Consider the following 22,897-nt stretch of genomic DNA (forward strand, 5'->3'; position numbering starts at 1 on the left):
ACAACTATTTATCAGAATATCTCATTATGTTCACAACAGATGTAAACTGTATTCATAGACAGGCTAGTGATATTTACCGTAGTGATGAATACGAAACTATGAATACAATGCACACAGCTTTAGGCTGTTGAGGGTATGTTTGTTCGTGAATATCCGTACAATTTAATGGTTAGTTTACTTCATTCAAGTGTCTTATACTAAAACAAAAAAATTCGATTAATCCAAAATATGTTTTTTACAATAAAAATTATTTTTAATCCTTAGTTTCAATTGATTTTCGATTATTTTCGATCATCGGAACACCACTGTACACTATGACATAAATAGGTTGTATATCCTGTCATAGACATGCCCCCCACCCCCACGTTCAGCAGACATGATATATGCTATTACATACATTCCCACTTCCTTGTTCAGCAGCCTTGTTCAGCAGACATGATATACAGTATGACATAAAGAAGTTATATATCCTGTCATATACAACTCTCCCCCAAACCTTACTTGTTCACTATGACATCCAGAAGTCACCTCATCTGTACTAAATGACACCCCTTTGTTCTACAGACACGATGTAAGCCACGATGTACATCTGTTTATCGTGTGATATTTCCCCACATTCCATAGATATCAAGCTTAAAATGTTGCACAGCCTTTCTTGATTATTGCACACAAAGCCCAAGAGAGCTCACGGGATGACGGCCAGACACCTCCAGATTTATCATGATTATGATGGAGTTATTTCCCTGAAATGGTGGAGTTACCTCCCTTACATGCAGGTAACCCCAGCAACAAAGACATGCATGGTGATGGGTGTGGTAATCTGTTGCTACCAGTGTATCACATGGGACTAAATCACATCAGGAAATCTAAGACCAATCAAATAAATTAGACATCTTTCGATAAAATTATATACAATCTCTCTCCTAAAATCTAAAACAGCCAACCTAAGACAGGGAGCTAAAATGTCGAGATAGTATAGACAGAATTACTCTGAATACACAAATATCAAAACTTGCCATTTGGACATGTGTTTTATCTTAATATGACTATGAAACATCCAATACTGGCAAGAATTCAGTTCCATCAAGTGTCTAATAGAAAGCTTTTAACTCATCTCAGAAACATAGTGTTGAATCACCTCAAAAGTAAATTTCATAAAATCCAAAATTTGCATTTTCAATGGATGTTCCTGGGCCCCGTTTCACAAACTCTCGTAAGCCTAAGATGTCGTAACTTTTCTCGAAGCAATCGTACCTCCTCAACTGTAGCACAGACTTACGACAGTCGTAGCGCTACGATAGCTTTGTAAAACGGGCCCTGGTGATTTAAAATCAACAATGCCATATCCTGATCACAGCCTTGTTCCACAAAGTGACCTTGGCGCTATGGCTGCAGTTGTTTGTTAGAGGGTGGGAGTTAAGATGCATGGATCACCACTACTGTCGTAAGTCAATGTTTATGTATTGGTGCTATATTGATTTTAAAAAGTTGTAAGTTTATGTTGACAGAGTTATGGATCTGTGGTAAAATGTGGAGTGACATTTAGGGGATAACTGTACTGTGTTTGACGAATTGGGGACGTAAACCAGTGGTCATAATAGCTGCAAATTTAGTTATATCGGCGCGCTTAAGACATCAGACATCACTTCACACATTTTCCCCACGTGGTCTTCGGCATAATGAGCAAACTCTTTAACCATTTGACAGCTCAACAATATCACAGCGGGGAACACCAGAAATGGGCTTCACACATTGTACCCGACCTCCTCCATGGTGTAGTGGTTAGAGCGTCCGCCAGGAGAGCGGAAGGTCGCGGGTTCGATCACCGACCGCGTCATATCAAAAGACGTTAAAATATGGTACTTGTTGGTCCCTGCCTGGCGTTCGGCATTACTGGGTACAACAAGGACTGGTCGGCTCAGAGTCAGTATAATGTGTCTGAGTGGGGTATTCATGCTTCACTGCGGCATGGTATCTCAGTGGGCTAGCACTATAAAAGCAGCTTCAGTCTGGGCTAGTACAAGCAGCCGCACACACACTTACACACGCATGCACATCGTCATATGAGCAAAATATTCTCAAGCACGACGTTAAACCCAATTTCACCTCACCTCATACATTGTACCCAGGTGGGCATTCGAACCCAGGCCTATTTCGTGATGAGCAAACACATTAACCACTGGGCTACCTTACTACAAGAGTAAAGTGTGGAAGTAAATAGGTTTAAACGCAATTGTTAGAGGTCAGTGTTCAAGTGTGAGTGAGTAAGTGGTTATGGATTTACGCCGCTTTTAGCAATATTCCAGCACCATCACGGCGGGGGCAGACCAGAAATGGGCTTCACACATTGTACCCATGTGGGAAATCGAACCTGGGTCTTCGGCGTGACGAGCGGAGGCTTTTACCACTAGGCTACCCCACCACCATGTGGTATGGAAGTAATACGTTTAAGCGCAGTTGTTACAGGTCAGTGTTCAAGTGTAGAAGTAAGAGTTTTAAAGGCAACTGTTCAGTGTTGAAATAATCAAGTTATGATGGTATCGCACTAAGTCAACATAGAAATGGATGGCCATGATGGTACTGCTTTGTGGAACATGGCTGTGAACATTAAAATTATGGTTCCAGTAACTCAGTCATTCCAGTTCATCTGATATGTTAGGGTAAGAATAAACACTTGATGGTCTCCTATCACAAAACTTCAGCTTCTGGCTGGGAGACCCATCAAAAGTGTTGCTATGACAACAACATCATCAACAGTACAGAGGAGGGGCTGCCATCACAACTCGTACAGCTCATCATCAGCTTTGCGGGCATTGTCTATGGAATCCTGCACACGTCGGGACTGCGTGTGACTGCGGATCACTAGCACTGGGGAGTGGGGGTCTTCAAACGAGATGCTCCGTTGTCGCTCTGGGGGGGTGCGGCGGAAGGCGGACAGTGGGTTAGGGTCTTCCATCCCCTCAAGGAACCTGGCAACAAAGGAATGGATACTGTTACCATAGCTACAGGGACATTTTGGTTACCATGGTTACAGGCCAGCTTGAAAAATGGATGATTGACAGCCTAAAGGGAATAATGAAGTTATGATATTGGCAATTGAAGTGATGCTGATGGAAAAGACTTATATTCACATGAAATAATACCAAATGATGAAGCAATGAACAGGTTAACTTCATGATAACTGCCCAATAATTGTTTTCTGGCAGAAACTTAAAACACATGTATTGACTACATCAGAAGATCGTCAGTAGGGAGCTGTGCACTGAGGATAGTGACAGTAATAATAGTTGTAAGACATGCAGGTGTCAAGTGTCTGTTTTAAGTCTACACAGTGTTTGAAGTGTCTGCTTGTGTATCCCTTCACATGTGTACAGATAAGAGTGTAACTATGTACAGATGAGTGCAGCTGTGTGTAGATACAAGTAAGTTTGCGTGAAGATATAAAGTGATTCAGTAATACTGCAAGCACATATCGCAGCAGGGGCACACAAGAAACGGGCTTCACACATTGTACCCATGTAGGCAGTTGAACTCGGGTCTTTGGCCTGATGAGTGAGCGGTTCAACCATCCCTGTGTCGATATGAAGTGAAAGCTGTGTCGATATGGAATTAACGATGAGTCGATATGGAATAAACGCAGTGTCGATATGGAATAAACGCTGTGTCAATATGAAATAAACGCTGTGTCGATATGAAATAAACGCTGTGTCAATATGAAATAAACGCTGTGTCGATATGAAATAAACGCTGTCGATATGAAATAAACACTGTGTCAATATGAAACAAACGCAGTGTCAATATAAAACAAACACTGTGTCGCAATGAAATATACGCTGTGTCGATATGAAATATATGCTGTGTTGATATGAAATATACGCTGTGTTGATATGAAATAAACGCTGTGTCGATATGAAATAAACGCTGTGTCGATATGAAATATACACTGTGTCAATATGAAACAAACGCAGTGTCAATATGAAATAAACGATGTGTCAATATGAAACAAACACTGTGTCAATAGCAATGAAATATGAAATGTCGATATGAAATATAACGGCTGTCGATATGAAATAATGCTCGATATGAAATAAGCGCTGTGTCGATATGAAATAAGCGCTGTGTCGATATGAAATATACGCTGTGTCAATATGAAATATGCTGGCGCGATATGAAATAAACGCTGTGTCGCAATGAAAGATATGCTGTGTCGATATGAAATATCGGCTGTGTCGATATGAAATATATCGCTAAATCGAAATATCGGCTGTGTCGATATGAAATAAGCGCTGTGTCTGCTGTCGATATGAAATAAACGCTGTGTCGCGAATGAAATATATACGCTGTGTCGATATGAAATAAGCGCTGTGTCGATATGAAATATACGCTGTGTCGATATGAAATATGTCGCAACGCTGTGTCGAATATATGCTGTGTCGAAGCTGAATCGATATGAAATAAAGCGCTGTGTCGATATGAAATAAATGCTGTGTCGCAGAATGAAATAAACACTGTGTCGAGTGTCAATATGAAATAAACGCTGTGTCGATATGAAATAAACACTGTGTCAATATGAAACAAACGCAGTGTCAATATGAAATAAACGCTGTGTCGATATGAAATAAACGCTGTTTCGATATGAAATAAACGCTGTGTCGATATGAAATAAACACTGTGTCAATATGAAACACTGTGTCGATATGAAATAAACACTGTGTCGATATGTGTCGATATGAAATAAACACTGTGTCGATATGAAATATACACTGTGTCGATATGAAATAAACGCTGTGTCGATATGAAATAAACACTGTGTCAATATTTAAGCAGCTTTGTGTTGATATTAAGCAGGGTTAAAGCAAGGAAGAGTCAGTACAGCGTCAGATCTCTTACACAGGGTTTTACCTCGTCTCACAAACATGGGGGTCCCTGGGATCCCCAGTCATTAGTTTTACACAACAATACAACTGATCATCAACGGGTTAGATATCTGACAGAAAACAGATCTGACGCAAAGCAGAGCCAACAGTCCAAAGCAAGCATATGTTGCCATGAGACAGGGGAGACAACTTACGTCAAAAGGACAGCTCAAATGTTAAACCATCACCTGCATTCTCTCCCCTGCTGGGCTGTGTGTCCAGATGATGACTACACATATGACATTGTTCTGACTGCATGTGTCATTTCTGACTGTGTAGTTGACAAGCCCAGCAGACGAGAGAGGAAATGATTAGCCAAGGTACCCACAAACAGACTAGCTAAGTGTATACATACGCACACATATAAGTTACACACCTTGGTAGAGACACACATAGTCGATAACACATTTAGATATCTAGCTGAAAATATCTTCGCATAAACACATTCCGTAACCTACTCGCAAAATCTTACATGCTTCTAAATCCATGAACATTACGTGAGTCTGAATCATGTGGTGCATGGCTTAAATTTATCTGTGCATAAATCATAATATAACATAACTGCCAGCTGATCCCACACACTGAGTTGTCTCCCTTAGAATGAATGTAGTTTACACCATACCAGTTGTCTCCCCTCCCATGAAGATACAGCCTGTTACATCAAGCCCAGTCAGTACTCAGTTGGCCAACGTGATCGGGTTGTCAGGCTTGCTGACTCGGTTAGTGTGTGTCATTGTGTTCCAGTTGCATATATCCGTGCTAAAGCACTGGATTGTCTAGTTTAGACGCAATTATTTACAGACCGCCATCATAAAACTGTGATATTGGTGTGTGGCATTAATCAACAATATATTTTCGATATTCTGACAGTTGTATTCAGTTCCATTTTTTAACAAACTCAAACAGATAACTGGTTTGGACTAACAGCCCCAAAATGCTACTTATCGAAAATCTCTAGGATTATAGGGTTGTTTGAGCCAGTGACTGGTCCCCCACGGTTTAGTACGATGTCATGTACACCAAGGTGACTGATACTCTTCAATATGTAACCATAGTGACAGGGCAAACATAGTTTACATATTTAACATATCCCATTAGCTAGCTTGTGAGTTATCTCACCTGCACCTCATGACCTGCCACAATACTGTCTGTAAATAGTGACATGGCACCTCTGTGACTATTCTACTGTTGTATACTGTTTGCTTAGAGAATCAGCTGGAAAGTTGTCTCCCTTACCACTAGTGTATCGCCCCATACTGCCAGCAAATAAAAATCTGAATGTATGTTGCATTGCAACCAGTATGTTGTCTGTGAGTTGTCTTGTCTGCCACTGGCATAATATTTGTGAGTTTTCACCCCTTCCACTAGCATGCTTGTGAGCTGCCTCCTCTACCACTAGTATATTGCCTGTAAGTTGTCTCCCCTATATGGTATGTGGGTTGCCTCTGCCACTAGTATATTGCCTGTCTCCCCTGGCACTAGTATACTGCCTATATTGCCTGTGAGTTGTCTCCCCTGCCACTAATATATATTGCCTGTGAGTTGTCTCCCCTACCACTACTATACTGTATACTGCCTGAGTTGTCTCCCTGCCACTGTATATTGCCTGTGAGTTGTCTCCCCTGCTATATATTGCCTGTGAGTTGTCTCCCCTACCACTAGTATATTGCCTGTGAGTTGTCTCCCCTACCACTAGTATATTGCCTGTGAGTTGTCTCCCCTGCCACTACTATACTGACTGTGAGTTGTCTCCCCTGACACTAGCATGTTGCCTGTGAGTACCTTGGCGGCTTTATGAAAAGATGACTCTAACATCTAACACTCGGTGTCTGGGTCAGGGTGCAGCTCAAAACGGGACCCCAATGCCTGTACCTCTGACTGGTCCTTTGGTGGTCGCTGTGCACTGAAATACAATACAACAGTTACCTCCCTTCCTCTCCACATTAACCAACTTCATTTACCTTACAATTCCATGGATACACCGATGAATAATGTGCTGAAACACACATTCCTTCAAACACGCTCCCTTCGCTCACACACGCCCCCTTTCCTTGCTTCACAGACTCCCCATCTGTCCTCTGTACAAGGACTGACTCTTCACAAACAATACTGTATACACCAATTCACTCTCCCAATCTGTTCACATGACCCCAATCCTTCATTCACTCCCTCCACCTTTCCACAATGTAGTGAGTGAGTGAATGAGTTCGGTTTTACGCCGCTTTTAGCAATGTTCCAGCAATATCACGGCCGGGGACACCAGAAATGGGCTTCACACATTGTACCCATGTGGGGAATCGAACCCGGGCCTTCGGGCATAACGAGCGAACGCTTTAACCACAAGGCTACCCCACCGCCCCCTTTCCACAATGCAAGTAGAGATGACGATAACCTGGCCACTGAGACTGCAGATATCAATACACTCTCCCACCCCTCATCAACTCCCAACCTTTTCACTCTCCCAAAGACGTTACACAAGTATTTGAGGGAGCCTCACAGGTTGCCAAACAACATCCCATCCATGTCTGCAGTGATCCCCACAACTAGTGGTGTTCCGATGATCAAAAATAATCGAAAATCACTCGAAAGAATATTAAAAATAATTATCGGTTGTAAGAAACATTTCGATTATACAGAATTTGGTTGTTTTAGTATAACACACTTGAATGAACTAACCATTAAATTTGACGTATATTCATGAACAAACATGCGCTCAACAGTGTATGCGCATTGTAAAATTTTAACCACTTTTATTGTTTAATTGCAATTCCAGTGTTTTTCTTGCATGCGTGCATTTCATTGCATGACAATATTAGTTATAGAAAACATTAATTAGATAAAACCTGGGGAAAAACCCTTAAACTTGGTGATTACATTAAAATTCCTATATTTCGATTATAATCGATAATCGTTCACCACAAGTCCTCCGATAATCGATAGTGGATTTGGTTTCCGTTTCCCAACACTACCCACAACACACACTTCACCTTACAGAGCGTAGTTACCTCGTCCCTGTTGCCACTCGGACATGCACCACTCCAACAAACTGTACATAAAGCAGGGATTCATCTAGGATTTCAAAACAGGTACTCTTGGGAATACACTCTTGCCAGGCAAACTGATAGCCATATTTATAGGTATTCAAAACTGGGATTTTTTAAGTTTTATTGTCTTCATTTTTTTGTCTTTCCACACAAAAGACTCATCACCTATCCTGATAGTTGTCAGGAAAATACAATTCATCACAACCAAGAAATCGTACTAGTCATCATAACTTCGGAAAAATTCAGGCATTAAATGCAGAATTGTGTCAGGCCAGTGGCCCCTGAGAAATCCAGATAAATCCCTGTGATGCAAGGTTACGCTCACAAGGCATCACGTCATGCATTGCTATCACCAAAAGTACTGTTGTCATGAAACTCACTGAAATTTGCATGCTAACATCAACCATCAATTAGAGTTGTGCTCCACTGCCTCACTGAGGTTTTATGTTACATGAGGTGATCAACAGGATGTCTCCTGTGTGAATGTAAAACTACTTCAACATTTGTGTTAACTGTGGGGATGTGGAACCCTGTGGATGTGGAATTCCTAACAAGGGGAGACAGGAACATATGTTCCTGCTAACAAGGAAAGGCTCAATACCTGTGTCTGCTAACAAGGGAGGCAGGACCATCTGTCCCTGCTAACAAGGGAAGGCACAATATCTGTGTCTGGTAACTAGGTGAGTCAAATCTCTGTTCCTGCTAACAAGGGAAGGCAGGACCATCTGTCCCTGCTAACAAGGGGAGACAGGATCACAAGGGAAGTCACTGCAGGACCATCTGTCCCTGCTAACAAAGGGAAGGCAGGACCATCTGTCCCCTGCTAACAAGGGAAGGCAGGACCATCTGTCCCTGCTAACAAGAGAAGGCAGGACCATCTGTCCCTGCTAACAAGAGAGAGGCAGGATCATGTCCTGCTAACAAGGGAAGACAGGATCATCTGTCCCTGCTAACAAAGGGAGGACAGGATCATCTGTCCCTGCTAACAAGGGGAGACAGGATCATCTGTCCCTGCTAACAAGGGAAAGGAAGAAGGCAGGACCAATCTGTCCTGCTAACAAAGGGAAGGCTAACAGGACCATCTGTCCCTGCTAACAAGAGAAGGCAGGACCAAATGGGCTAACAAGAGAAGGCAGGACCATCTGTCCCTGCTAACAAGGGGAGACAGGACCAGACAGGACCATCTGTCCCTGCTAACAAGGCAAGGCAGGACCATCTGTCACTGCTAACAAGGGGAGACAGGACCATCTGTCACTGCTAACAAGGGGAGGCAGGACCATCTGTCACTGCTAACAAGGCAAGGCAGGACCATCTGTCACTGCTAACAAGGGGAGGCAGGACCATCTGTCACTGCTAACAAGGGGAGGCAGGACCATCTGTCACTGCTAACAAGGGGAGGCAGGACCATCTGTCACTGCTAACAAGGCAAGGCAGGACCATCTGTCACTGCTAACAAGGGGAGGCAGGACCATCTGTCACTGCTAACAAGGGGAGGCAGGACCATCTGTCACTGCTAACACCAGGCTAACAAGGGAGGAGACCACAGGACCATCTGTCACTGCTAACAAGGGGAGGTAGGACCATCTGTCCCTGCTAACAAGGCAAGACAGGACCATCTGTCACTGCTAACAAGGGAGGCAGGACCATCTCTGTTCCTGCTAACAAGGGGAGACAGGACCATCTCTGTTACTGCTAACAAGGGAAGGCAGGACCATCTGTCCCTGCTAACAAAGGGAGGCACAATCTTTGTTCCTGCTAACAAGTGATAGCAGGACCTGCAAACAAAGCAAGGCAGGACTCTACAGTCCTGTTAACAAGGCAAGACAGGAACCTATGATTATGTCGACATGACAGCAGATCCCACCTTGCATTCTGCTCCATCTTGGACACGTTGGTCTTGAGCTGAGCTATCGTGCTGTCGTATTTGTTCAAGAAGTCCATGCCTGACACATCAGATTTACTTGACTTAACATCCCTCTCCGGGTTGGAAGCTGAGCGGTCCCGGTCAGAGACGACGATGAGATCTTTAGGAACTGTTTTCTCATTTTCTGCAGTCAATGGTACCAACAGGTGTTCTCGGAGAAACAGGCTGTCGTTGGTCCACATCTTGTTCTCACGCTTAATCTGCTCCACCTGCAACACACATTGCCCTTTTGTTGTAGAGTGTATAAAGGACAACTATACTTGTATACAAGTGCCACTTGTATTTGTCCTAGACTGTATAAACGTCCTTTAGATAACTACACATACCAACAACAGGTGCTTGTTTCTATCCAAGACTATATAATGAGTGAGTGAGTGAGTGAGTTTAGTTTTACGCCACACTCAGCAGTATTCCAGCTATATGGCCCCAGGCTGTAAATAATCGAGTCTGGACCAGACAATCTAGTGATCAACAGCATGAGCATCGATCTGCGCAATTGGGAACCGATAACATGTGTCAACCAAGTCAGCGAGCCTGACAACCCGATCCCCGTTAGTCGCCTCTTACGACAAGCATAGTCGCCATTTGTGGCAAGCATGGGTTGCTGAAGACCTATTCTACCCCGGATCTTCACGGGTCCCAAGACTATATAACTGTTAAGGGCAAGAATTTTATGGATGTCAACCTCTTTACTGATGAAGGAGTAAGAATATACTTCAAAACGTCGTCACGTTTCATAATAAAGAAGTTGACATCCATAAAAGTCTTGCCTTTATATGCATCACCTCTAAAAGCCCCTCAGACTATATAACTTCTTTTCATAACTACAAATGTATACAACAGGCAATTTATTTTGTCATAGACTGTATAAATCTACTCCACCTGCAACGCACATTGCCCTTTCAGTGGAGTGTATAGTGAGTGAGTATGGTTTTACGCTGCTCTTAGCAATTGTGCAGCAGACACCAGAAATAGGCTTCACGCATTGTACCCATCAGAGCTCCAGATAAGATTTAGCTCATGTGGGTACTGTACCCACTGTATTTTGGGGGGGGAGTGGGTATTATGAATGTTGAGTGGGTATTTCATTTTCCGTTACCCACTGCTTTCAAATATGTGCGTATTTCAGTCATTTTACTCACCTAAGTATTATGTCATTGAGTAAGTTTACTAAGCAGGTATGTTCAGCCTTATGTCATACCTAATCAAAACCAACTTAAATATAATGGAAATGATTTCATCAAAAATACCTCATCCTATACTGACAGTACAACTTGATAGCAATCGATGTCTTTTTCAAAACGCAAGCGATTTTTAAACATATATTCCGTACGCATTTGTTTTAAACTTTTTGCGTATCTAACATTTTATATGCGTAATCGGTACGCAAGAATTATTTTTCAATACGTAATTCGAAATTTTCTATGCGTATTTTACCCGGATACGCAGCTTATCTGGGCCTCTGCCCATATTCAGGGGCGGATACAGCTTTTTGAGAAAGGGGGGGTGCACACTATTGAGAAAAGGGAGGGTGCACACTTCATTTTCACCCGACTTCAAAGGTCATTTAATAAACTTTCAGGAGAAAGGGGCGTTGGGGTGTCGCACACCCTTGCACCCCCCCTCTGGATCCGTCTATGCATATGGGGAATCGAACCTGGGTCTTCAGTGTTTCAAGCCAATGCTTTAAACACTAAGCTACCCCACTGCCCCTGTAGAGTGTATACAGGACAACTATATAGGTGCCACTTGCTTTCGTCCTAGACTGTATCAATGTCCTTTTGATAACTACACATACATACAATGGGCGCTTGTTTCTATCCAGAACTATATAACTGTTCTTTCCATAACCACACATGAATACAACAGGCAATTAATCTGGTCATATGTTAATTATTGTTCTGTCACTACAAATATATACAATAGGCTCTTGTTAGATATGGGTTAGAATTGGTCTTCAACAACCCATGCTTGTCGTAAAAGGCAAATAACGGGATCGGGTGGTCAGACTCACTGACTTAGTTGACACATGTCATCATATCCCAACTGCATAGATGGATTCGCATGCTGTTGATCACTGGATTGTCTGGTTCAGACTTGATTATTTACAGACTGCTGCCAAATATAGCTGGAATATTGCTGAGTGCGGCATTAAACAACAAAGAAACAAACCAAATTGTTTTTGGCTTAGACAGTACAAATGTGTGATAGCTACACACACACACACACACACACACGCACTGCAGATCTGTGCATACTACTGCCACATACCATTTCCATTCACTACTTCAGCACCTGCTGATGCCTGCACTCAACAAACAAGAAAGGCCTTTAAAAAGGCAACGTTGGAGGCACCTTAGCAAATTAAGAAATTTAGTGAGAAGGATGCAAGATGGTTGGGGGGATGAAGTTTAGTGACATTTTTTATCAGTAAACACACAGAATATGTTTAAATTAAAGATTTATAGAAAACTTGATTTCCGCATTAACTATGAAGTAAAGCTTGACAATTACTGTCAATTATGAAAATTGAAATTAATTCGAACATTTTATTAATGCGAAAAATGCCTCTGTGTTCTTCTCGCATTATTATAATTATAATGACACATGTCAGTCTGACCATGTCTACTTTTGAGAACTAAATAGAAGACAGAAAACGTAAATCTCTCGTCATCTTTCTTGTCTTCAGGTTAGCATTCATCATAACAATACAGAATCTAACAACAATTTAGACATCTCTCATTAAATTAATCGACAAACGAGGACTATTTTCCATGACACTAATTGATATCCTTTGAACTTATTAATAGGCAAATCATGTAACAATAGCCGAAGTGCTGACACTACACACTACACATTACACCAATACAGGTCACTTCCTCATTACAGGTATCTCAAGTCACATGTTATTATCACTGGTTACCATGGTTACAATCACTGGTCATTGTTTAAAGTCACTGAAGCACACCAGCCAGACCTGATATTCTCCAACCAAGCAGGATCATTTCGCAATCTTTGCTCACCTTCGAAATCGGATTACGTTCATAAATGTTGTCTTAAGTGTGATCAAACATGGCAGCATAATCAAAACATCGTCAGCTCCTTTCCATTCATTGCTTAACAAGCTCAATTCAGGTTATTTGGTAAATAACAGTGAGTGAGTGAGTTTAGTTCTGTAAATAATCGAGTCTGGACCAGACAATCCAGTAATCAACAGCATGAGCATCGATCTGCACAATTGGGAACCGATGACATGTGTCAACCAAGTCAGTGAGCCTGACCACCCAATCCTGTTAGTCGCCTCTTACAACAAGCATAGTCGTCCCTTGTGGCAAGTATGGGTTGCTGAAGACCTATTCTACCCCGGATCTTCACAGGTCTGGTAAATAACAAGTGTGAAAGGAAAATTAACAACATCAAAGACTCAGGGTGTCACATTTTATCATCAACACAGATTCCAGAGCTCGTATTAATTTCGTGATGCATGATTTACAGTATTTCAGATTACCCACATGGTCATGTGGCTCCTAACTTGCTACAGCTATGTTCATTGGTCATTTGGAATAGCCAAAATACAAGGACACTAAGTATGATTAGCTGAAAGTTATTTAGAATATTCCCAGTGTATATATACAGAGAAAATAAATTACACCTCAGATACAAATTCTGCCTGATTAATAGGTTGGAGGAGTTTGCGCCTCCAACCAATAACATACAAGTGGCACTTAGTTTTGCTGCAGACTGTACACATGACCTGACGATAGCTGCACTGCCTGCATCTGTCAGCTGACTCACAGATATATATAGTGAGCTTATCAGGGATCAAGGGTCGTGTAAACAATGTTGGTTGTGATACAAGAAAATCTGTGCTTCTGACACTAGGCAAGGATCACGTCTGCTTAAATATGTTAAATTCATGTCAGTTCAGTAGTGTGTAGGGACGTCATCCAAATATACCATAATACCAGCATAATCCTGATGATGTTGATACCCTAGTTACACACACACAAAATATTGATGCAAAACTAGATATTTACTGCGGTTACTAGGGGTGGGTATTGAAGAGAATTTTCATATTGTGATATATTGCGATGTGAAAGCATATATTGCGATATGTATTGCAATATATTGCAAGAAGTATTTTTGAAACAAACAACAACTTATAATCGAGTTAATGCTTGATTTATAAACCATGAACACAACAAAATCACAATGCTTGACTACGCTTTGATAACAAAAATGTAATCATGACAAAATAAAAATGTAAATAATATTTGGCATCAAATGAAATAGGGAAATATCCGAAGATTTTCGAGTGTTACGAAGTTTTCCGAATTCAAGTCAAAATACCGGTTTTCGATCAGCGTATATCGCAAAACATATCGTTTTCATGTCTGAACCGGTAAATACCGGTAAACCGGTTATATTGCGCAGCCCTAGTGGGGACATGGAAAGCTTACATTTATCCAGATTACCACCGTTAAGGATAGTTAGGAGGTGGAAGTTTAATTTATAACATTTGATGGATCATATTTAAACACAAAATTGATTAATTATAGGTCTATATGTCCTTTTGCTCACTAGCATGCAGAATAATTAATTTTGTTGGAATAATTAATTTGGGTTGCTTTTTTTCAATTGCGCTGATCTATCAATACTGAAAGTTCCAATCAATGACGCCTCAGGAGTCCTATTTACGATGAACAGGACAATGCTTCAGTCCTATCATTGCCAAACGTTTAGTTCCCAAAATAAAATAAATTATTTCCAAAACACAGATACAAGACACATATTAGAATTCAAAAAGAGCTCAGAGCAATGCTTAATTTCAAGAACTGGGGCAATCAAGGCATGTCAAATCATGTTTTACTTGAGTAAGATGCCTGAATTTCAATGTTCATTGTCAACATTTAGTTGGATTATAACTTAAAACAAGTGTTTGCCACTGATATGGCAATGTCCCCCGCCGCTAAAGAATGGAATATCTATATTTACTAATTTTTATTTTTTGGTCACATACAAGATGCCTGAAATGACTGGTGTCTGCATAATCACCCAATTTAGGCTGTCAACATACTTGAAACATTGGGTGCAATGTTTTATGAGATATCGCCTTTAAAAAGCGGTCAAAGTATCGTAGCGACCTTGAAGATAAGGTCAAGGTCACCCAAATAAACTGGTGTCTGTGTAATACCCCAAAGTGAACTGTCACCAAATTTGAAGAAACTGGGTACAAAAGTGCATGAGATATCACGTTAACAACAGTTTGAAAAGTGGTCAGTGTTGTGGTGACCTTGAAAATAAGGTCAAGGTCACCCAAATCGACTGATGTCTGTGTAATACCCCAAAGTAAACTGTCACCAAATTTGAAGAAACTGGGTACAACAGTTCATGAGATATCACGCTAACAAGAGTTTGAAAAGTGGTGAAAGGTCAAGGTCACCCAAATCGACTGATGTCTGCGTAATCCCCCAATGTAGGCTGCACCAAATTTCAAGACATTGGGTACAACAGTTCATGAGATATCACGCTAACAAGAGTTTGAAAAGTGGTGAAAGTGTCGTGGTGACCTTAATTGCGGCCGGGGACAATTATCAAAGAGATTGTAGATCGCGAAGTACGAATAACTTTTTAACCATGGGAGGTAAATCTATTATTGTTTTGCACAAGAAAAGAGCCAACAACGGGTTGGATGTCTGTCTACAAAACAGTATGCAGTTATAACTTCAGTAAAATTGAGTTGTTAAAGCTATAAGTTGAATAAGTTCTGTTATGGATGATATTTGAGTGGCATTCTTATGGTGCGATTACCTATCTTGCATGACCCGACTACTGTAAAGACCAAGATAACAGACGCATTTTTATTTATTGTCAGACAACCACAGAGATCTCGATAACGAGGTGCAATATTTTTTGTGACCAACCACTTCTGGTTTACATATTAAGTAAGGTTTCGACGTAGTTTAGCATTATCAAGCTGACTGACTACACCCAACCGAAAAGTCGACATTGTGATATAATTAAGTTGGAAAGAAGCTTCAACATTAACTGGCACTTTATGAAAGAATTAAACATACATGGTACACTGTGCATCACAAATAATCAGAAATACACAAAAGGTGATCCAACCAGAAATGAGAAAAGGTTCGCGAAAAATAATAAATATAAGTGTTTCATTTTTTTCCACTTCCAACAGGTCACTGTCAAATCTGGGTCATGTTTTTCACGATCATAGCCAGCTGCTGAAATATAGATGTTCCTCGTCTGGATAGCACATGATGTGGTGACGATGGAGTAACTGTCATGTCATTTTACTCACTCCAATACCAAGCAGGACGGTGGGGTAGCCTAGTGGTCAAAACGTCACTTCGTCACGCTGAAGACCTGGGTTCAATTCCCCACATGGGTACAATGTATGGAGCCCCCCGCTGTGATATTACTGGAATATTGCCAAAAGTGGCGTAAAACCTAACTCAGTAACTGTTATTACAATAGTCTGTTTGATTTCATTTGAGACCAATGAATTGCTCAACAACACAAAATCTGAAAAATGCAACAAAATCAAACTTTGCATAGTCACATAAAATCGACAGACCAACTCTGATGATTTGTTTCAATGTTGGACACTCGAAGAAAAAAGTTGTTCAACAAACGATCATTATTTTGTTGTCATTTTTCACTATTTCTTACAACTGACTGACTGACTGAGTTTGGTTTTACGCCGCTTTTAGCAATATTCCAGCAACATCACGGCAGGGGACACCAGAAATGGGCTTCACATTTCACTGCACACGCTTGTTGATTATCTGGCTGTTGATTATCATGCATGCACGATGACTATAACTAAGTTATGGCTAGAGGGGGTGATGATGATTTTTATGAAGAAGCATGTACAATGTGAATGACTCCCCCTAAAATTTATGTACAAAATAAGTGACCCCCCCTGCATGTCATGTACAAAATGAATGACCCCCCTCCCCTTCCCATAATTTCTAAGCATAAGTTTAAACATATTTTTATGTACAAAATTGATGACCCCCCAATAACGTGTGTACAAAATTGCTGACCCACCCTACCTCCCCAGAACAAAATGGGTGACACCCCCTTTAAAAATCATCATCATTTTCCCCCAAAGCCATAAATTATGAACGGTCCCTAAAAGGGTGTACCCTATCACTGAAATACAAAGTATCAATCAAAGATCAATCTAATCTGGATGAACAGTATGGTGTAATTGGTTTGGTCACTGGACTGACCTCATTAAATTATCAGTTCATGTCCTTGATTATGGTATATCTCAAGGCTGAAAATCCAAACTTTTATACATTCACTTTATTTATTATGGTTTTTGTCAGCCATCTGTCACGAGGCAGTCAATACAAAATCACACATATCTGAGATATGATCTTGTGACATCAACTTCATCTGCCAGCTGGGGTCCGCAACAAAAAAAATAAAAACTCTGCAGTCAATTTTCTATTAACCCGCACAAAATGTTGATAACTTTGCAAAAATATTCTGCAAAGTTCACATGCCATGGCTGCATCCATATCAGCCTTATCCCTAGCTAAACAAACTTTACTGAAGTGAATCTGGAGAACCCTACAAGACACTGACAGTACGAAATAAGATATAAAAGTCAGCAACAACCTAGACACTGACAGTATGAAATAAGATATAAAAGACAGCAACATCCTAGACACTGACAGTATGAAATAAGATATGAAATAAGATATAAGATATAAAAGTCAGCAACATCCTAGACACTGACAGTATGAAATAAGATATAAAAGACAGCAACATCCTAGACACTGACAGTATGAAATAAGATATAAAAGTCAGCAACATCCTAGACACTGACAGTATGAAATAAGATATAAAAGTCAGCAACATCCTAGACACTGACAGTATGAAATAAGATATAAAAGTCAGCAACATCCTAGACACTGAGTCACAGACAACTGTATGAAATAAGAAATAAGATATAAAACGACATCCTAGACACTGACAGTCTGACCCTACAGTGAAATAAATAAGTAAAATAAGATATAAAAGTCAGCAACATCTTCACAAGAAATCTCCATGTTGATTTTAGACAACTATTGCTCAAAATGTACAATTTAAAAATGATGGTTCACAAACTGTAGTTTCTTATTTCTAATTGAAGTTCTATATACCGTAAACACTCATGATGAGGAAAGTTTTGGGGAATTCACACCTAATTTGTAACCATGATGCACACTAGCGTAAAGAGCCTGCATGTGCAGAAGTTTTCTTACCAGCGCCACCAATCTGATTTGACAGACAAATCACAATTTGATTTCATCAGCATGACCATTAAATCCCCAATTTGCTGCCATGTTTACACTACAGTAAGAGCATGAGAGAGCACACTTGTTTGCAATCTAGTGGTGGTTCGATTAGTTGAAATAATCGAAGATTGTTCGCAATGACTAAACGACCAATCAATCGATGTTTTCTCATAATCGAATACAAACAATTTTGGAACACTTGTTTGCATTAACAACATGTTTCACAAGGTTAGTTTTGTCTGTTACATTTCATAAGAACTACAAGCTTGTTCCTTGTCATGACTGAATTTATCTTAAAGACTCCAGGAAATTTATGGTCCTAACATACTAGTCTTTTAAGATGTGAAATATGTAATGCATTTTGTGCAATTTGCAGAAAAAACGAAAGAACTACATGTTTTTTTCTATATTTTTGTGCCTTAACAAACATAACCAGGAGAACTTGATAAATTACGCTAACCAATTATTTTCGATGATTGATCGGTTGTATTTTGTAATGAACCAATTATCAATTGTGAGATTTTAACCAATTCCCAACATTAAAGCAATCATATCTCGTTTTACTCTTCAGTACAATGAAGAAACAGCTTTTAAATATTTATTGAAACACTACCTGTTTTAAAAACACCATTCAACTTCAAGCACACTAAGAAAAACATCACCAATTAACAAGCAGATGATGCTGAAGGACAAATTCATGTATACACAAGACTCCAACATCATATCACGATGTACATTTGCTTTTTATCTACCCCACATTTGATTAAAAAACTGTGATTTTTTAATCTAATTATATCTCCATAAACACATAACAGTAACTCTTAAATCCCAGTACAAATCTTTAAACATGGTACATTTCAGAAATAACATAAAAAAATTATATTATTGGCTGGTGGACAGTACTCATTCATACATGATCAGTCTTTCAAAAGTTTTAATTCTGCCACATGAATGGGTTACAATACACGAACCAATAGCTGCTTGCAATCATCAGTAGTCCATGAAGTTTGTAAACAGAGACAAATTTTGCGACTGAAAAATCATAAAATCAAAACGTGGAAGATCAGTTCATTTCTATAAAACACTCTGCAACTATGGAAACTCTACAGCAGCAAATCTATGATATATTACTCCACATAACTACCGATATAATAAACACTGACAGTGTTGGTGGGGGCTTGTCTCATAGCTTGAATAATGTACATAAATGTAATTTTAGCTTACAAAGTTAAAGGAACATACTTGTAACATGTTTAATGAAATGTGCCCCAATAGATGAAGCAGTCAAATCATTATGGAACAACTGTGTTCGAGCATTTTCTTGATTATAATGCCCTATTCATAGTGTTTATGAATTCCTTGATATTCAACTTCAAGGGTCATTATATTAAATCATACAAAAAGAGACATTTTGGGCAAATTTGTGTTTTCTCATGATAATATTAAAGCTGTTGTGTGCAGCAATATTAGAAGCATTGAAAAGGAATGGTGTTCTGTAAAGTGCATATGGACCAACTAGTCCGGGTATACAGAAACAATGTATGATCTATAATCTTTCAAAACAATCCAATGAAACTAAACGCTTATAACAAAACTATTTATCAGTAGGATGGTTTAACACCCTATCAGAAGTCTAGGTAAGCTGTGTATCTATGTAAAATATGCATTGAAATTTCCAAAATATGAACTAAGACATATCTGCAGCGTGCCAGATACGCAAAGTGATTGCTTTGGTTAGTTGTTGGCTTGGGTACCCTGACTTACCAGTAAAAAACAAATGCGTAACAGAAAGGAGCTAACTGTCAAATGTTACAAGTGGATAAACGAATGAATTCCACTATGTAACTGTACACATAATGAACTACAGAAGGAAACAATCGCGCAAACACAGTTAGTTGTGTTTGTTACACTCACTTTGATAAGTTCTTCTAAAAATATCATCCAATGAAATTGCTCTTGTTAGAAAATGAAGTTTCGATGGTTATCTTTCAATAAACAATGTGATCAGATGAGACAATGCTGCAGTTAACAGAACGAGTTTAAAATTACATTCATGCCGACATGTTTGTTTTTCAATTTGGTCACTCTACATGTCAAATAATTAAGTAACTTAAAACTTCACATTTTTGAAATTGCATTTCTCTTTAAATACCGACCCTGTTATTATCGTAAGTACAAACAATTGGCTATAGTTATCTTTTTAAACATTTTTTAAATTGCTGACGCAGAAAATACCCACATTTTAAAGAAAAGGTGGGTATTGGAAAATTTGAGTACCCTTTGAAAATCAGTAGTAGCCATCTATAACAGACACCATGGGTAAATACCCACATTGCAAAAAGTTTATCTAGAGCTCTGACTCATATTTCTTGTGTTACACATGCCAAATATACATTTTCCACATCATTTATTCCAGGGGATATATGAATAATTCCGTTTTGTGTTAGTTTCCAGCAACATCTGTTACCACTGAAAGTGATATCGAATCGTACATCACATGGCGAGAAAACACTCCCGTTTCATAGATATAGAATTATTATTTACATACTGTTTCAATTCAATAATTGATTTTAAAAACAAACACAAAATAATTTCACTGTCGTCTGGATCCTGAAATTGAGAATTCCATATCTGAACATCGTACAATAGGCAAACGGATCGCTGCCACTGACAGCAGGTACTCGTTCGCCTGGAATCAACTTCCTGAATGAAGCCACCTCTTGCTGTTACCTTGTTAGGAACTGTTAGGGGACACTTACCGTCACGGCATACTTCAGAGCGATGCCCATCAGGGTATCAGTGGAGGTAACAATGTGTTTAATGTAACTTGACGACTGGGACTTCATTGGGAACTTCTTCGTTGCAGTGTTGCTCGTGACTGTTGTACCATAACCGTACCTGGCTTGACTGCGGACTGACCGTCCCAGACCCTGTCGCTCGTCGACCCCGTTCTGAGACATTATCAGTTGAGGTCATGCAATAGTGTAGCAGTAACCGGGCCTACCCCTGCGGGTATGTGCAACACTCATTACCCTAGATAAAATATAGCATTAGTGACATTAAAGTGTCATCACGGTACGATCAATGTAACTTGTCGGTCGTCATTAAACAGCGCACTCTGGTGGATGATGCAGACAATTTACTTCCGCTTCCGGCTTCAAAAATGATACAACTGCCTGTACAACAGGTTATTATTTCAATTACTAATAAGTCGACTTCCTCTTAAAAACAATATGTCTCTCGCACACGTCTGTGTGATTAATTACCTCCGACTGATTTGGATTGTACAGAATGTAACTGATTTCTCGTGACTACCTCATGTAAATACGTGCTTCTCCTATGGGAGTGAATATGGCGATATTCAAGCTGAGAATTTGAGAATTGAGGCTCAACCCAGGACCCCGAATTCTTCGTAATTCAGATGTCGAGAGCAAATAGAAACATTGAAGTCAAGTTACTAAAAAAGACTAACAAAATAAAACAGGCCTTTATGAATGAATTTTGTGTACAGAACTTTTAAAATGTTCAAGGATGACTCTGTTATCAGATGAGGCCGAGACCATAGGGGTACGAGTCGAATCGCCCCAGCTGCAAAATGCCCCAGCAAGTTTGGTCAAAATGGGCTGGTTGTTTGGTCAAATTGGCCCAGGGGTGGTAGTCAAAATGCCCCAATTTACTTATATTGCATAAATATATGTCATAAATGCATATACCTTTTGTCAACTTTGATAAGAGTTTTTGACAACTTTGGTTATTATTTTCTTATTAATATCCATATGGTGAAACATAACCAGTGTCATATATATCATATGTGCAAAATCGCTCAGGCAATACAAAATTTCACACACGTTTCGTATAAGTCGTATGACACGCTTGCTTGTGTAATAATCTGTATATAAAAACATTATTACAAAATAATATTTATGAGAAATGTTCCTTTAATATAAAGTAAACTCATAGGACAAAAGGAATATCAGGGGTGGAAATAAAGAAAACACTGTAATACCAAGTATTGTGCATGTTTATTGTTCATTAGAAATAAATCAAATTACAGGATTATAGCCAAGTTCAGGTCTACAGAGGGACATGTGTGGAGAAGTGTCTGTATAGCCAGGTTCAGGTCTACAGAGGGACGTGTGTGGAGAGGTGTCTGTATAGTCAGGTTCAGGTCTACAGAGGGACATGTGTGGAGTAGTGTCTGTATAGTCAGGTACAAGTCTACAGAGGGACGTGTGTGGAGAGGTGTCTGTATAGTCAGGTTCAGGTCTACAGAGGGACGTGTTGAGAGGTGTCTGTATAGCCAGGTACAAGTCTACAGAGGGACATGTGTGGAGTAGTGTCTGCATAGTCAGGTTCAGGTCTACAGAGGTGTCTGTAGCCAGGTACAAGTCTACAGAGGGAGAGTGTCTGTATAGTCAGGTTCAGGTCTACAGAGGGACATGTGTGGACATGTGTGGAGAGGTGTCTGTATAGTCAGGTTCAGGTCTACAGAGGGACGTGTGTGGAGAAGTGTCTGTATAGTCAGGTTCAGGTCTACAGAGGGACATGTGTGGAGAGGTGTCTGTATAGCCAGGTACAGGTCTACAGAGGGACATGTGTGGAGAGGTGTCTGTATAGCCAGGTTGAGGTCTACAGAGGACATGTGTGGAGAGGTGTCTGTATAGCCAGGTACAAGTCTACAGAGGACATGTGTGGAGAGGT

The 22,897-nt window shown here is 40.0% G+C and overlaps 1 protein-coding gene and 1 long non-coding RNA gene across 3 annotated transcripts in view; one reads left to right on the forward strand and one right to left on the reverse strand.

Moving 5' to 3' along the window:
• Positions 1 to 11,661, forward strand: part of LOC124265074 — a 24,447-nt gene extending 12,786 nt beyond the window's left edge. Inside the window, exons 2-3 of the long non-coding RNA XR_006895338.1 lie at positions 8,079 to 8,085; positions 11,649 to 11,661. This is a non-coding gene — a long non-coding RNA (uncharacterized LOC124265074). The remainder of the gene's footprint in view (positions 1 to 8,078; positions 8,086 to 11,648) is intronic.
• Positions 2,096 to 21,323, reverse strand: LOC124265072 (lysM and putative peptidoglycan-binding domain-containing protein 2-like). 2 transcript variants are annotated; one of them, XM_046699867.1, is made up of 4 exons: positions 20,956 to 21,323; positions 9,825 to 10,093; positions 6,699 to 6,819; positions 2,843 to 2,969 (listed from the first exon to the last, which is right to left on the reverse strand). In XM_046699867.1, the coding sequence occupies exons 1-3, from the start codon at positions 21,154 to 21,156 to the stop codon at positions 6,732 to 6,734; spliced, it is 558 nt and encodes a 185-aa protein (XP_046555823.1). In that variant the 5' UTR covers positions 21,157 to 21,323; the 3' UTR covers positions 2,843 to 2,969; positions 6,699 to 6,731. The 2 variants fall into 2 exon arrangements, with proteins under 2 accessions (XP_046555821.1, XP_046555823.1); XM_046699865.1 differs by lacking the exon at positions 6,699 to 6,819 and having other exon boundaries at positions 2,096 to 2,969.
• Positions 21,324 to 22,897: the final 1,574 nt, after the last annotated feature.

The sequence above is a fragment of the Haliotis rubra genome, unplaced genomic scaffold, assembly GCF_003918875.1.
Source record: "Haliotis rubra isolate DU_JTF1 unplaced genomic scaffold, ASM391887v1 Scf96, whole genome shotgun sequence".
Lineage (NCBI taxonomy): Eukaryota > Metazoa > Mollusca > Gastropoda > Lepetellida > Haliotidae > Haliotis > Haliotis rubra.

Coding starts and splice junctions, on each gene's coding strand:
- LOC124265072 (XM_046699865.1), bottom strand. CDS start 21,156: ATGTCTCAGAACGGGGTCGACGAGCGACAGGGTCTGGGACGGTCAGTC. Junction 10,094..20,955: donor CTCTGAAGTATGCCGTGACG/GTAAGTGTCCCC, acceptor TGTGTGTTGCAG/GTGGAGCAGATTAAGCGTGA. Junction 2,970..9,824: donor AAGATGGAGCAGAATGCAAG/GTGGGATCTGCT, acceptor CTTTGTTGCCAG/GTTCCTTGAGGGGATGGAAG.